At 47.4% G+C, this 15,754-nt stretch overlaps 1 protein-coding gene across 1 annotated transcript in view; it reads left to right on the top strand.

The window, feature by feature from the left end:
- TBX4 (T-box 4) overlaps positions 1-15,754 on the top strand; it is a 32,931-nt gene that overhangs the window by 16,771 nt on the left and 406 nt on the right. Inside the window, exons 4-8 of the mRNA XM_027698778.1 lie at positions 776-895; positions 2,523-2,670; positions 12,590-12,742; positions 15,264-15,352; positions 15,689-15,754. The exon at positions 15,689-15,754 is cut by the window's right edge and continues 406 nt beyond it. Of these exons, the coding sequence (XP_027554579.1) occupies positions 776-895; positions 2,523-2,670; positions 12,590-12,742; positions 15,264-15,352; positions 15,689-15,754 (576 nt within the window). The remainder of the gene's footprint in view (positions 1-775; positions 896-2,522; positions 2,671-12,589; positions 12,743-15,263; positions 15,353-15,688) is intronic.

Raw genomic sequence — 15,754 nt, 5'->3', positions numbered from 1 at the left:
ATATTGCAAAGCTTGTTTAGGTGTATAGGATACATATACAAACATCCTCTAGTGAGACACAGGTTTGTGTGATGTTCTGGTTTGGTGTTGGCTGCGTTGTGGCCGCTGGAGTCAGTGGTAAATCAGCAGGACGGGCACGTTTCAGGGGGGGAGCTCTGCCCTGCTCCTGGCTCCAGCAGGGTTTAATGGCTGTGTGTGGATTTGGGAAATCTGGGAAGGCTCGTCTGCACCACCACTGAGGGTTTAACCCTCAGTCTCCCCACGGGCTTTGGTGATCATCAGTTTGTTGGAGGGACCTCAGAAGTAGGGACTTGGTGTCGTGGATGTTGAGATCGTGTGAATGAGGAACCTGTGAGTGCTCAGGTTCTTTAGAACTGGAGTCAGATCTCATGGCTGTTCGTGCTCTTCCATGGCAGCAAGAACCTACAGTTCTGAGGCTGCCAGAAGCCAGGTAGCACCTCCTGTACATGTGAGGGCTCCTGTCCAAGCCTCCCACAAAGAGGGATGTGTTGACCCCCCCCATCTCTCTGTGCATCCACCTTTTCCTGGTGTCCCTCATCCATATTTGTGCTCCATTTTGCACCAGGACATGCTCTGGAAAGAGTGAGTTGAATTCAGGTGACGTACAAGCAGAATAATGTTCTTTAGCTCATTTGTCCTCGCGTGAGTTCATCTCATGGTGGATCTGCCTTTTTGGGTGCTGCTCCAAGTTTCCATTGGTTCCAGCGCTGCTCCAGGTCTCTCACTAACGTGTTAACCCTTTGCTTCTCCTAAGGAGGATGTTTCCTAGTTACAAGGTCAAAGTGACTGGAATGAACCCCAAGACCAAGTACATCCTGTTGATCGACATCGTCCCGGCTGACGACCACCGGTATAAATTCTGTGACAACAAATGGTAAGAGAACATTCCTGTTTGCCTTCTTTTCCATAAGAAAACTGCAGTTGGATCAATCATTTGTTGTGCAAACTCGGAAATCAACACAAACACCTTCCCATGGGAGGGACACCAACATCCCGGAGCCCTTTTTGGTGGAGCAGGGATGGAGACAACAGCCAAGGGCTGGAAGTTAAAGCCAGACAAACATAAAATAAAATACTATTAACAGGCTGGGGGATTGACTGCTGGAACAAAGTGCTGATAGGGATGGCGAGTTGTCCATGCCCGAAGTGCCCTAGATTGGGTGTCTTTTTGGAGGAGATGCTTTAGGCCAAGCATAGGTTCCCTGGCTCTGTGTGGTGCAGGAGGGTGAAGCCACAGCCTGCATTGTTTCAGAGGCTGGACTGGATGATCTAACAGTCCATTTTGTTGTTCAAAATTAAGTATCTAAGTGAGTCAAGGAAAGTTTTAAATTCCTTTCTTCCACAGTAATATTTTACTTTTAGGAGAGCAGCTCTAAAGAGAAATGTGGGATGGTTCACTCAGAGCCTTTATTCTCTTCTGTTGTTCTTCCCTTCCCTGTGCCTTTGAGTGAAGCTCCATACCCAAGAGGCAGCTGTGATTTTTGCTCTCTCACAAAGGAGTTGTTTTCCCTTTGGATTTTTACCCCCCAAAGTGCCCACCAGCCTCCCTCAGTGCCACCATTCCCTGTGGTTTTCCCAAACCCTTCCACCGGCTGCTGCCTGGTGAAAAGATGAGCAGTGGAAAATCTCACAGGCCTTTTAATGGGAACGAGCCTGGTGACATCCCATAAAGCAGTAATAATTCACTTGCACATTAGGGCTGCTCTAGTTTTTTAAAAAAATTCCCTTTTCTGTGTGCTTTTGTCCCGGAATGCCGCTGGGTAAGGGGAGTGGACTGAGGGTCTCTGCACCACGGTGGCCACTTTGTGTGTTTCAAACATTAAACACGAGATGATGGATAGTTGTTAACTCTGTTTAATTGAGCTTTTGCCAGCCCTAGAGCTGTTTCCCCTTTTCCTTTTATTGCTGCTGGAAAGTTTCTGTTGTTTTTTGGTAATATTGCTTTTATTGGGGTTTTATGGGAGGAGAACAATGCGGAGTGATGAGGGCGTTGCCATTAAATGATGTCTCATGGCTGGGTCTTGTGCCCATGAGAGCTGGTGGTGGTGGTGTGGGGCAAGGGGAGCTGGCAGAAGGGTAAAAGGGCAGCGCCCTGTGCCAACACACAGCTCCAGAGCAGGGAGCAACCCCTTCCCACTGGGAAAGGCTGTGGGAGTGCACCCACACTGGTACTGGTGCTCACAAGTACCTTCTCCTGGGAAGTGTGTGAGACCATCTCCCTTTGCAGAAAGGTCTTTGAAGGCTTCCAAAAACCCAGACAAGATTTCCTCTTTAGTCACTGCCCCAAGGAAACCCTGTATGGAGGCAGGGATGGGGTCACTCTGCCAGCCTGCGATGCCGGAACGAGGAGCCCCAAAAGCCCCCACAAAGTGCAGGAGCCTCCTGAAGCCCCCACGCCCTGCTGTCCCCCCCTCAGGGCTGGCGGGAGGGTTGCTGGGCTGAGGTCAAGGACAAAAAGCTGTGCCTGGGAGGTGATGAACCTGTACCCTCTGTGCCTGCAGGATGGTGGCCGGGAAGGCAGAGCCGGCCATGCCGGGCCGGCTGTACGTGCACCCCGACTCCCCGGCCACGGGGGCACACTGGATGCGGCAGCTGGTGTCCTTCCAGAAGCTCAAACTCACCAACAACCACCTGGACCCCTTTGGACATGTAAGAGAGACCTTCTGCAAGGGTTTTGGGCAGGGGTGGGCCTGCAGTGCCTGGCCTGGGATGCTGGTTGGGATGTCACAGTTAATTTTATAATGAGGAACATTCATTTTGTACTACCAGGGTGGGGAGTGTTTCACCCAAAGGGAGGGGGCTGCCTGTGTGCTTCCCCTGCTCCTGGAAACACAGCCATGACTTGCTCAGTTGTGTCCTCCCAGATGCCACCGACCTTTTATTTTCTGCCCCATAAAAGATGAAGTATTTTATTCGGAAAATTTTGTGTATTGGGAATGCAGAGGTGGGGAGCACACAGTTATCTTCCCCAGTGCATTTAATAACTCGGACCATGGGCCCTTCCAGCCTGCCAGGAGAATGAGGGCTTAGATAAAAAACATGGACTCATCTGGTTTGCACCATCTGAGCTGAAAGTCAGGTAAAAAATTAACCAACCTTGGGATGGGAGGAAGGGAAGATAAAGTTTAAAATCCTTCTAAGTTTAGTGCCATCAGCTCCTCCTTAGCACCACAGGTAAGAGAGTCTAATTTGTGTCATCAAACGTGTTTTTTTAACCTGCTAATCTTTAAGCAGCATCCATTTGGGGGGTGAGGGGGGCTGTGAGAAGGGTGCAGAGTGGGAAGGGGTGTATCTGTTGCTCAAAGTGATTGTGCATCAAGCCTCTAAAAGAGCAGGTTTTCCTGTGGAATCAATGTCCTGATGCTCCTAAAGCCACCCGGAAAGCACAACCCTGGCATGGCTAAATCAGCCTGAGATTTGTGGCTCTGACTCCAGAGGCAGGACAACCCCACAGGCTCAAAAGGCTGCTAAAAATCCAGGATTTTTGTGACTTTTGCACGTTTTGAGCCACGCAAAGCGCCGGTGCCGGTGCCGTGTGTCACCGGTGCCGCGGCAGAGCCGGGCTCTGGCAGCGTGACACGGTGATAACCTGACCCTCTTCCCAACCTACTGACCCCAAGGAAACATGTGTGAGCTTCAAAGGCTCATCGGGACCGTTTAATGCCGGCCTTATTAATCACAGGCGAGCTCTTCCCCTTCGCTCTCCTCCGAGGGGGGAAAAGCACCACGGAAATGAAATGAAATGAGATGAAATGAAATCATGAAATGCAACAGCCACGTTTAGGGTTGCACAGTAAAAATCCCACAAACCCCCCCAGTGCCACCCTTTGGGTGCCACAGCCACCCCCAGCCTGCTGAACACGCACGTGGCACTTTTCCCTCGTTTTTCCCTCGGTTTTAGCTCTGCAGCTTTTAATATACGACTGTTTATGTTGTAAAATGTAAACCGTAAAACACACAGGATGTGCGATGTGGCTGTAAAACAAACAGGATGTGCAGTGTTGGTTTTGCAACTTTAAACGTTTGCTTTTCCCGACTTTGTCATTTTTTTTTTTTGACTGCGATTTTAACGCTGCATTTTAACGGGGAAGATTTTTTGGGTTTGGTTTTTTTTCCCCCCTTTCCCCCTTTTCAATGAACAGCCTGTCTTCCCATGAAGCTCCCAGAGGGGACTCTGGTTTGGGGTTTGGGGTGATACCTGCATCACCATGCCATGCTCCAGGTAAGCCCTGCTCAGTGCCCTCGGGCCATGCCCACAGCCCAGCACATTCCCTACATTTTCACGTTGGGAAGATGCCTGAGATAACCTATTTTGAGTGCCCATTTTGCTGTTTAGTTCAGGCACCTACAACCTGCCTGGCTAAATGGGGTTGAGCCCATTCTCAGCCTGCTCCTTGTTAGGCTTCTAAATTAATCATCTGCTTTAGAGACGTGGTGCTCCACTTTTGTTGTGCAAATGAAGGAGGGCTGGACTCTGCACCAGGAGAGTGGGAATCCTCCCATCAGCTCTGGCTGAGGACTGCTCTGCTGTTGCAGGGGTGGCCGATATCCCTGGATGGGGAGTGCCTGCCCGGCGCAGTCCCACGAAGGAATAATAACAGCTTCTCATTTCTAGGAATTTGTTCCCAGCGACTGCAAACACTTTCTTGAAGCTCCCCAGGAAAAACAAGTCGGGAAAGCCACAGGGTTTGTTTGCCTTCCCGTGCGCCAGCGGAGCCTGCCCGCGCTTCCTTTTGTCTCTGATTTCCTCCAAACCTCAAAACCACGTTAGGGGAGGATTTCTGCAGGCTTGGCTGCTGCTTTTTTTCGGTGTGTGGGATGTGCTGGGTCACCCCCCTGGCACCCTCAGCCACTGCAGGCTCCTGAAGGTGTCGTGGCACTGGGCTCCCTGCCTGGGCCACATCCCTCTGAGCCTGGCTCCTGCACTCCTGGGGTGTCACCTGAGAGACAGGCAGGCAGAAAATTCCCGTTATTCCACTGGATTCGTTGATGAACCAACCCATCAGTCCATGCCCTGAGTGCGTGTGCTCTAATAGCTGCTTAACATTGGGGGCAAGCAGCCCCACGGAGTTCATAAAGACAAGTGTAGGCACATTTAAGGCTTAAAATAAGTAAGTTAAACAGCTTAATTAATAAGCTGTGGAGCTGAAGCCCTCGCTGCAATCCAGGGAATTAGATTGGAGATTATTTACCGTGCTGGGGATGCGGGAAAGCCTCTCTCTGTGACACCCAACCCATAACCCGGCCACCAGCCCTTCCTCTCCAGCCCCACAATCCCCACTCCTGCTGCTTCCCTCGGCCCCTTATCTGTTGTGGTAAATCATTAGTTACAGTCAGAGGCACAGGAGGCATTTGTCACTGCAGACACTGTAGAACTGAGCAGATTTGATATAAGAATTAATTCAGAGCTCTGTAATCTGCCTCAAACCCCTCTGGCTGAGCAGGTTTTGTGGCAGGTAAGCCTGTGCCCAGCTCACACAGCACAGCCTGGAAACGTGGGCTGTATATTTTGCTCCGGGGGGATTTTTCATCCATGAAAGGCTTCTTTCACACCAGGCTTAACAACTGAGAAACGCTCGTGTTGAGAATGGATTAAGAAATCAGCAGCCGCTGTAATGTTTAGCTGCAGCAGGGTCCATCTGATCCCAAAGAAAGCATTGTAAGCCACCCCTGCTCAGAGTGAAATCTGAATTTATGTATTTTCAAAGCTTTACATGCAGAGATAATCAGCCTGATAGAGCCTCTGATTTACGTGGGGCCGGTGAGTGATTATGGGCATTAGGGATTGTGGCAGAGCCGGTGCTTCGCCCTCTAATGCCACCAGAGATGAAAATAATCCTGTGAGTGTCAGCGAGGGTGGCACGACCCTTATCCTGCCTGGGAAATGCCTGGCTGTGTTTTCCAGGTGAAAAACGGGAATGATTCCATGGTGAGCCAGGTTATATCCTTGCAAGTGCTGACAGATCATTGGGTAACTGTGGCCTGCACAAAGTCACCTCTCCATTGGAAAGGAGAATGTAGCACTTGGATTTCTTTAGAAGGCTGGTTCAGGGCCCACAGGGGAATATCAAGGGAGCATCTCCTCAGTGATAAACACCCATGAATGGAATTCCACCTTCTTCAGAGGGTTGAACTATGTAAACAGTGGGTGGAAGAAGGTGCCCGTGAGATCGTCCTTATGGAGCTGTGGGGCAGGTGGGGGATGCTCAGGGTGGGGGTGAAGCTGCTGAAGGGGTGTGGGGGAGTTGCTGAGGGGCTCCAGTTTGGACCTGCAGTGAGGTTGTTGTGTTAATGACACATAATTATGTGCATGGAGGTATTTAATCTATATAAAGGTATTTAATATATATAAAGATACTTAATATCCCTTGAGGGACAGCGAGATGAGCAGTGAGAGCCACAAACTGCTCAGCAAGGGTTAAACAGCATCCCTGAACACGAGGGGTGCTGCAAAGAAGCAGAGGCTGTTAATTAGGGCCAGCTTTAATTTGGTTTTACACTGTGTACATGACAGGGAGGATGCTGCAGGACTGGCCATGAGGAGTCCCAGCTTTAGGGAAGGACATCAGGAAAGGAATCAGGTTGGTGGCTCCAGATATGTGCTGGCAGTGCAGGATCTTTCTCCACAGGACCTTTGGAATGGGGTTTCAGTGTCCAGAGGAGCTGGCTGGCTGCTCTGAGGGAAGCCCATCTCTCCAGATGCAATACAGCTGGGAGAAAACCTTGCAGCCTCACACTCAGGTCCCCTCTTTCCCCAGTTTTAGGCAGGCTGGGAACACTCAGGGTCAAGAAAGGCTGGAAAACAGCAGCAGAGCAAGTGCATCCCATCAGGGGGTTGTGCTCTTGTTGTTGCTGTTGCTGTCAGTGACTCCACTGAAACGAAGCCTCTGCCAGAGGACTTGTCTGTTCCTGGGCTCCTGCAGCCAGGCCGGCTTGGAAGGGGAGAGAGCATCACATCAGGATCTCTGGCAGGCTCCAACTGGGACCAGATTGACTGGTAATGGTTTTCTTAAAAAAAAAAATAGAAATATGAAGAATATATAGATATATTCCAGAATATGTAAAGGTATTCCTGCAGAGAAAACCAGAAAGAAAACAAGTGATAAGATTAGAAGTGGAGGTTATGACAAACAAAAGTGGATATTTCATTTAATCCCCCCAACACAGTATTGCTGAGCTTGGTTTTGTTACCTCCCTCCCTCCCTCCTTGGCTGCTGATGGTGCCTTTTAATTGCCATAATGTGCTTTGTCTGCTTTTAAAACACAGCTTTTATTTTATTTTCTGAGATGTAACCTAGTGAGGTTTAAAGCTGCAGGATATTATAGAGGGCTGGTCACTTTTGATAGCATTTTAAGGGATACTCCTGCTTTTCCTGCCCCAGATCTGCTGTTTACTGGCTTTACCCTTTAATGCTGATGAGTTTGTTATTTCTCTCCAGATTTAATATTTGCACACTTGGTTTTATTTGATTATCACTGAAAGACTTAATTTTTCTCCAAGTCTTGGGGTTTCCTTTCCATTTTTCCATTAATTTTTCTGTCTGTGCTCGTCAGGAGCACTCAGGCCTCTTAATGAGCTTCATGTCCTACTAATCTTGCAAACTTCTCGTTTTTATTTATAATTTTTGTTTTATTTGTTTGCTTTATGACTTGTGGCCAAGCAGTTTCCTCTCGGGTGCTGGTATGAGGTTTATGTGCTGCCTTGGCAGCAGCTCCACCCCGGCCCTGCTGGATTTTCCAGAGGGATGGATGGATGGATGGATGGATGGGGCCATGGCAGCTCCCAGGGGAAATCCTGCCTGCACTATCCTGTAGCAAGAAAGCATTTCACATCCTTATCCTCAGCTGAAGATTTCTTACACTCATATATATATATATATATATATATATATATTTATTTATTTATTTATTATATTTATTCATTAATTTATTTAATATATAATTTTCCTTTTATTTATATATATTTATAAGATTTCTTATTATATATATGATGTCTTATATATAAGGAATTTATACAATACATATTTTTCTTTATATTGAAAAATAAGAAATAAGTAAGAATTTTATATATATATGTACACATATGTATACACATTCATCCATTATAAGTATACACATAATATATATTTTATATATAGAGAGAGAGTAGATATAATATATATAATATATATAATTATATAATACTATATACATATTATATATATTTATATAAATTATATATTATATATTATATTGTATTGTATATATTTTATATATATAAAAATAAATCACACCAAAGCTCCATCCCAAGGCCAGGAAACACCACAGTGAATTCCAGCTGATGTTGGATGGAAAAGAACCAGGGGAGGAAAAAAAGAAAAAAAACAGAAATCCCATCTTTGGCCACCTCGTAAGAAACTATTTGTCTGAGCTCATGTTGAATGTTTTCCCAGGATTTTCCAGCCTTTTCTTTTATTCCTCACTCTCTGGATTGCCAGGACAAACGTGTGGGTTTGGGAGGCTCCTTTGCAGGAGCCTGGATGGATTCAGGGCTGGATTCAGGGCTGGATTCAGGGCTGGAAAGAGCCCTGTCCTGTGTCTGTGGGGCCGCAGCCCTGTCCTGCCTTTGGGCAGAGTGGGGTGAATCCTTCCCTGGAGATGTGTGAAAATAGATTCATGGGATTTTAGAGCTCATGTTTTTGCTTCTGTAAGAGGGTGTCTGAATATATTTGGTTTTGTTTGGTTGAGCTGGATGATCTCAAGGGTCTCTCCCAACCTAAATGACGGTATGATTTTAATTACTATGATTTTAATTACTTGCTTTGGGGTGAGGTGTCCCCGTGAGCTGCAGAGGTGGATGCAGAGGGAAGGGGGGATGTGATCCCACCGTCTCCCCTGGACACATCCTGTTCATCCTGGGCAGCACAGGTGCTGACAGGGGCATCCCCAAACCAATCACTCCTAAAGAAAACTTCAGCTTGGGATGGTTTGCACCATCAAATTCTCTAAATACTAATGGAGACACTCTGCAGAGGGTTGTGGTCCTGCAGAGCCTCTTTGATTAACACACCAGTTTTTTTTTTCATGCAGAAAAACTGAATCCTCAGGTTTTTGTTCTGCTCAGTGCCCCGGTGTGGGACCAGGGCCAGCCTCAGCTCAAAGGCTTTTTCACTTTGAAAGAATAGAGGGAAGGAAGAAAGAAGCAGAAAATATATATTAAAACGCAAGATTTTATATTAGTTATGTGATCCCCCGGGACTGGCCATAAAATTATGTGGCTTTTTCGTAGCCATTTACTGTTCAATATAAAAAGGGCAGTTGCCATGACAACCCCTGCATCGTGTGACATCTGATACCTTGGCTCTTAAATCAACTCCCCGAATTTCATAGGAGAGTAAATACATTTTCCTGGTGATTTCAAGGCAGGTTTGCACTGTGACAAGGAATGTGGCACCGTCACCCCGCTCGGTTTTTGGCCTTTGGGCCCCATCCTGCAAACTGGCAAAAGCCTTCTGATTGGAGGGTTCTGGTTGGGATATCTGTTTGATCTACTACTTGTTGGTTTGGGTTTGGTTTGGGTTGTAACATGAAAAAAATTGTTTATTCATATTTATTATTTTTATTTATTTCTTGATGTCTGAACTGTTCCTTTTGTGAGCAAGTAGACAAGATCCCCAAGCTGCAGAGAGAGGCTTTCCCTTCCTGAGCGTGTCTCAGTGCTGCTCAGGAAACACTGTTTTCCCATTTCCCCTCCTAATTTTATATCCTTGTCTTTTATCACGTCCTAACCAACACACCAGCAGCTATTTTCAGCAGCAAGACGAGGCAATGCTGTTTCTTTTTCAGCAGCCAAACTATTTCAAACCATTTTGTACCAAAAACCACATAAAAAATGGGTGTGACAGTGTCTGACACTGAGTTAATCTCCCCATGACCTTGCAGTGAGAAAGGTAAGTGCAGGGAAATATGAAGTTACTCTTTTAGCATAATCTTGGAGGCTGAGGGCTCTGTCCCATCAATTAAAATACTTCTCATTTTTGACACAGTTCTTGGAGTTAATCTTTCTGCTGATCTCCATCATCGGGGTGGAATTTACGTTTGTTTTGTGTATTTTTAGCCAGTGACCAGTTTTCCGCAGCAGCCTTGAAAACTATTTAGCCTGGATTGCTGGCATTTGGCTTTGTGCTGACACGGTGTTTTGGAGCCAGGGGTCGTTTTTTTGGATGGTTTGTAGGGATTTGTGATGCACGGGGCTCACCCCAAGCTCAGGGGTGGAGGATGTGTGTGCAGAAATGTGTGCGTCTGTGAAATGTGGGGTTTATGTGGACAGTGCTTCCCAAAATATGTGGGAAATCCCCCTGTGCTGCTAGAGGGGAGCACAGGGAAGCATCCAAAGCAGCACCACGACTCCCCATTTTCAACCTTGTAAATGCAGTGGCTAAATTAAGCCATTTAGGGTTTTTTACCCCCCACAGATATCAAGCAGTTCATGATGAACCTCCAGGCACAGCCGTAACTTTAAGCATCTGCCAAAACTCCTTTCCTGAATTCTTTTATCAGGCTCCAAGAAGTAATAATCTGTTCATTTTGGAAACTGTTTGGACTCCTTGAATTTGAAGATGTTATTTATATATACATATATGTACATATATATATTTAAAGGGGTTGTAGCTCAGTTGATATCTCTTTGGAGGGGAGATACAGACTATTTTCACAGAGTGTATCTAAACCTAGTTTTCTGATTTTCCCTGTGGAAATCTCAGTTTGTTTTCTTCATCCTGAAGCTGAGTTGCTCAAACTCTGGGGACCCGTCACCCAACCTGGGACAGGCAGTGAGGATCCCTCAGCACACCCCAGCTTTTGCTCCAGACAACCACTGTTTATCAGCTTGGCTCAGCTCTTAATTATTGAAAATTAAAATGTCCCTTCTTGTGACAGTCCTGTCCCTCTGGTGTCACTGCCTTGGCTTTGTTTTATGAGTGGCTGATACATGAAAGCAGAGAAAAGGCTCCAACCCAAAACCTGAGCCGACCCTCTCAGATCTACACCCTGCCCATCAACGGCCACAAAGTGCTTAAGAGACTTGATGCAAAGCTGATAAAATGCCAAAAATTCCTCGTTCTCCCTCTTGGGGAGCAGGGAGGGTTGTCTGGAAAACGTCAACAATAAAAATTGCATTTAAGTGGTGTATAATGCAGCTGCTACTGTGGGCAGGGTGACGTGCAGGCAGATGAAGGGCTTTAAAGAGCACAAGCTCCATACACTGCCTCCCATCCCGGCTGGAGCTGCCACTGGGAGCTCTCCTTGGGATGGGAGCCTTGTAGAAAGGGTTCCTGAACACAAAATTCTTCTGTTTCTTAGTAATTCTCATTCAAAATTGGCTAAATCCTCAATTAGTGTGAACTGATGCTGCTCTGTTGCATTGTGGACATCCATCCATCCATCCATCCATCCATAGATCCATCCATCCATCCATCCTTCCACCCATCCATCCATCTATCCATCCTTCCATCCTTCTATCCATCCATCCATCCACCCATTTATTTACCACCAGGGGAAGACACCACCCATCCCAATGTTCCCTCCTTGGCCCTTTTCCTGTGTCCCTGTTGGGGACAGACATGTCCTTGCAGCTGCTTTGGGCGCCCCAGGGGTGACAGCCTGGCTGGAGACCCCCTCTCCTGCAGGACCAGCCGGGCTCAATTAGCCCATTTGGGAGAGGAAAGAAGAGATGGAAAAGGATTACGCCAGGAAAACCAGAAAGCAGTATTTCTTCTTTGCCCAGTAGAAGGAATAAAAGCTTTTCTTAAAATTATCCCACTTCTTAAAAGAAATTCCATTTCTCGAAGCCGTTTTCATCCGGGCACATCCCTCCTTTGTGGGAGCTCAGCGCTGCAGGGCTGGGATGGGATGGGATGGGCAGCCCCTCTCAGCCCCATAAGCTCCATCTGAGGACCCTGAGCCATAAAAAAACCCCAGGCTGAGTCCTGCCTTTCACTCACCAAGCCTTGAGAAGGGGCAGGAGCCGTGGGGTGGCTGCGAGGGGTGCCCAGACCCTGCCACCCACAAGCAGCAGGAAAAAACAAATCTGCCCCTTTTGTAGTTTTCTTTTACCAGCAGATAAAAGAAAAACAGAGCTTTCTAGTTTTCTTTCCCCCTGTGGTTTCTGTGTTGGTTTTTTTCCCCCCCTGCTAAACTGTGTATTTTTCAGCTCAGTAAAGTATTTACTAGAGATCTTTACAGACCAGTCTGTTGGTGAATTACATATTGTACAACTTCAGCGTGAGCTGGGGGAAAAAAATGATGGCATTTTTTCCACCCAGACTGACTCTATCCAATAGCAATAGGAAAATGAGAGTTTACCAGGAAAGCTTTAAGTTCAGTCCTGCTTGCCAGAGCAGCAGATACCTTTTCTGTCTTGGTTCATGTGCATTTATACGAAGAGATTTTCCCTCCTAACTCGCAAGCAAAGCTAGAGCTGAGCCCTGGTGGGCTCTGGGTCCTGCTTGGAAAGTCTGGTGAATAGCTATGGCTTGTCTTTTTTATTTTTTTAAATGGATTTCTTACTTTGGCACCCATTGCTTTCCAGATCATCCTCAATTCAATGCATAAATACCAACCACGGCTGCACATCGTGAAGGCGGACGAGAACAACGCTTTCGGCTCCAAGAACACAGCCTTCTGCACCCATGTCTTCCCAGAGACATCCTTCATATCAGTCACCTCCTACCAGAATCACAAGGTAGTGTGATTTTTTTTTTTGGCTTTTTTTTTTTTTGGCCTTTTTGGGCTAAAAGTGCTTGGTTTCTGGTCAGGGGCTTTGTAACTCGCAGTGAGAGGACTTTCCCCATCGCAGGCACACGGTGCTGTGCTTTGGTGAGTGGGATCTGCCTGCTTGGAGGGAGGGGGAGAGCCTGTCATGCTGCTTTAAAAGACAATTTTCCACCCTGGCACCGAGCACGAGAGATGAGCCAGAGGATGCAGCTCCGGAACATCCCTGGTAACAATATTTTGGCAAACCCTGAGTATCCAGACTCTGATGAATCGCTGTGCTCACAGTGCTGGGGTGTCATTCAAACAGCAAAGCACATCTAATAATGACCAGCAAAGCTGGCTCATAAATCTGCAGTGAAAAGTAATTACAGTGTGTGTGTGTTTAGTGAGACATACGTGGAGTGTGACCATAAAAACGCCGGCGCTGCGGTTTGCACGTGAAGGCAGGAGGGGTGGGGGGGTTTTGGGGTGGTTTTGGGGGGGATGTAAAGTACAAAGGGCTCAGTTCTTTGCTGGGGGGGTGTGTCAGGGTCTGGTTTCTCTCCTGGTTTGAGGGTGTTGGCAGTGGGGGCCATGGGCAGCATCCTGAGGGTTTTACCAGCCCAGGTTCCCAGCAGGACTGAGCAGTGGGACAGTAAATTGTCACCTCCCTGTGGCACTGTCACCAGGGCAGGGAGAGGGGAGGATGACAGGCAAGGCTCTGGATTCTGGATTCTATCCTGCTACTGCTCTGCCTGCCTTTGCTCCTGCTCCCAGGTAGTTTTCCTAATGGTAAAACCCAACTGTGGGGTTGTTTGAGGATGAATTGGGATTTTTAAAGTGCATCAGGGTTCATAACTAAAGGCACAGAGTGAGGTGGCACTGCTGGAGCCCTCCTGTCACCCCCAAACCTGCCCTGGGTTACTGTGCCACCTCCTTCTCTACACATTCATAGGAAAATCCTACAGGAACAGGAACAAGTGTGAAATTCTTCCTCCCCAATAACCTGACCAGAGCTTTTCCTCCCAAGCAGGATGCCTGTGTGCCCTTTGATGCCTGAAGCACAGAGTCCTTGCAAAAATTCTGCAATTAGTGAGCTAATTAGGAGACTCAGAGCAGAAACATGGATGTGAGTGTTATGGTAAGGCAGGGGAGGAAAAAGTGCCCATTAGGACACTGAAGTGAATCCTGTTAGAAAAGTTGTAGCTGGTGGTGTAAAATGACCAGTTGCCCAAACATGGTTAACCAAAAAGAGGTTATATTTAATATGTACTTAAATTAAAATGTCTGGTGTCAATAGTGCCTTTCATCCCTAAGGTTCTCAAAATGCTTCATAAATTTCTTACTCCCACTGTCACTGCTCTACAGCTGGTTCTGGGGGGGATGTAGCTGGGTGGCAGCACAGGGTGGACAATTCAAAACCTGGTCTGGGCATGTCTTTTAGAGGAAACAAATCACTGAACTATTTTTAGCTCAGAAATACCCTCCTGGCAAGAAGTGTTGTTGCAAATAATTGTCTTCCTAAAGAAAAAAAAAACGAGAGTCTTGGTGACTGTGGCTTTCCAGAGGTGGGGAGCTGAGGACAGAGGCAGTGAGGAAGGTGTGAGTGTTAACCCAAAGTCCCCCCCTGGTTGGATGAGGCACAAGGAGGGACCGATGCTCATGTCAGAGGAAAACCACGGTCACTAAATAACAAAATGAAGTCAGGATGCACAAACCTGCTGTCAGGCTGTGGGTTCAGAAGGATCCTACACTTGTTGTGGTTCATCAGCTGCTTGGGAGCTTCTCTGGAGCTGCTGAGGGCTGAGGGAGCGGAGAGGAAGAGCTCAGGCCCTCGAGGCTGGTTCAGTTCACATGTCACCACCTTCCCCCTCCATCACAGAGACTGGCCAGCTGTTTTCTCAGGAGTTTTTTTTGGTAGGGGATATTTTTCCATGCTGCTGAAAGTGTAGTTGTTACTTACAGCAACACTCACACAAAACCATCCGGAGGCAGAACCGGCTGGTTCTCCTGCTGCTAAAATGGGATGCAGGGGGGAGAGGGGCTGTGCTGCCTTGGGAGGTGAAGCACTGTTTGAGCTATGATTCTTTTCAGAGGGGAAAAATGACTGAATGATGGACATCAAGGAACATAAAATCCTTATGGAAATCAGGGAGAGCCACAGTATAACAAATAGGGCTCTGATCCTGTTCGTGTCAGAGGAAAACACTAAATACCAAAATGAAATGGAGATGTACAAACCTGCTATCAGGCTATGGGTTTGGAAGGGTCCTACATTTCTTGTGGTTCATCAGCTGCTTGGGAGCTTCCCTGGAGCCTTTTAAATCAGACAAATATATTCTCGCTATCAAGAGCCCAGACTAAGAACACAAGGCCCAGAATAAGAGCCAGACTCTCATTCACAGGGTGTCATGCAGGACTGGGCACCTCGACCACCACCTCAGCCCTGCTGCTCTTTTTTGGTGTGACCTGCTTTCAAACACTTCACCCTTGGTTTTGTTCTTTTCAAGATAACGCAGCTGAAAATCGAGAACAACCCCTTTGCCAAGGGATTCCGGGGCAGCGACGACAGCGACCTGCGCGTGGCTCGGCTGCAAAGGTACGGCCAGGCAGCACCAGGGGCCCTCCTTGGCCTGCTCCTCGTGGGCTGCACCCCTCTGGAGAAGCACTTAGTAGGTGCCTGTGCCGTGGGGCATCACGTGCTTGAGGGCACCGGGGCTTTTGATGCCATTTATACCCCCAAAAAAATCTCTTCCTGTCCGTCAGTGACACACTCTGTGTGTTATTTGCCCACACCCAGAGGGGGGTGATGAGTTCATCGTGTTAGGCGAAGGGTGGTGAAGTCATTGGACATTGCTCTAGGGAAGCCAAACTAATATTTCATCATTCTGTTGATGGCTGTATAACCAGCAATAATTTTTCTCACCTCTTTCAGCAAAGAATATCCAGTAATTTCCAAGAGCATCATGAGGCAGAGGTTGGTGTCCAGTCATGGCCAGCT

The sequence above is a fragment of the Neopelma chrysocephalum genome, unplaced genomic scaffold (genome assembly GCF_003984885.1).
Source record: "Neopelma chrysocephalum unplaced genomic scaffold, ASM398488v2 Primary Assembly neopelma1_132, whole genome shotgun sequence".
NCBI classification, from domain to species: Eukaryota; Metazoa; Chordata; class Aves; order Passeriformes; family Pipridae; genus Neopelma; species Neopelma chrysocephalum.
The sequence above is the reverse complement of the archived record's forward strand: the minus strand, read 5'-3'. Positions and strand labels throughout refer to the sequence as shown.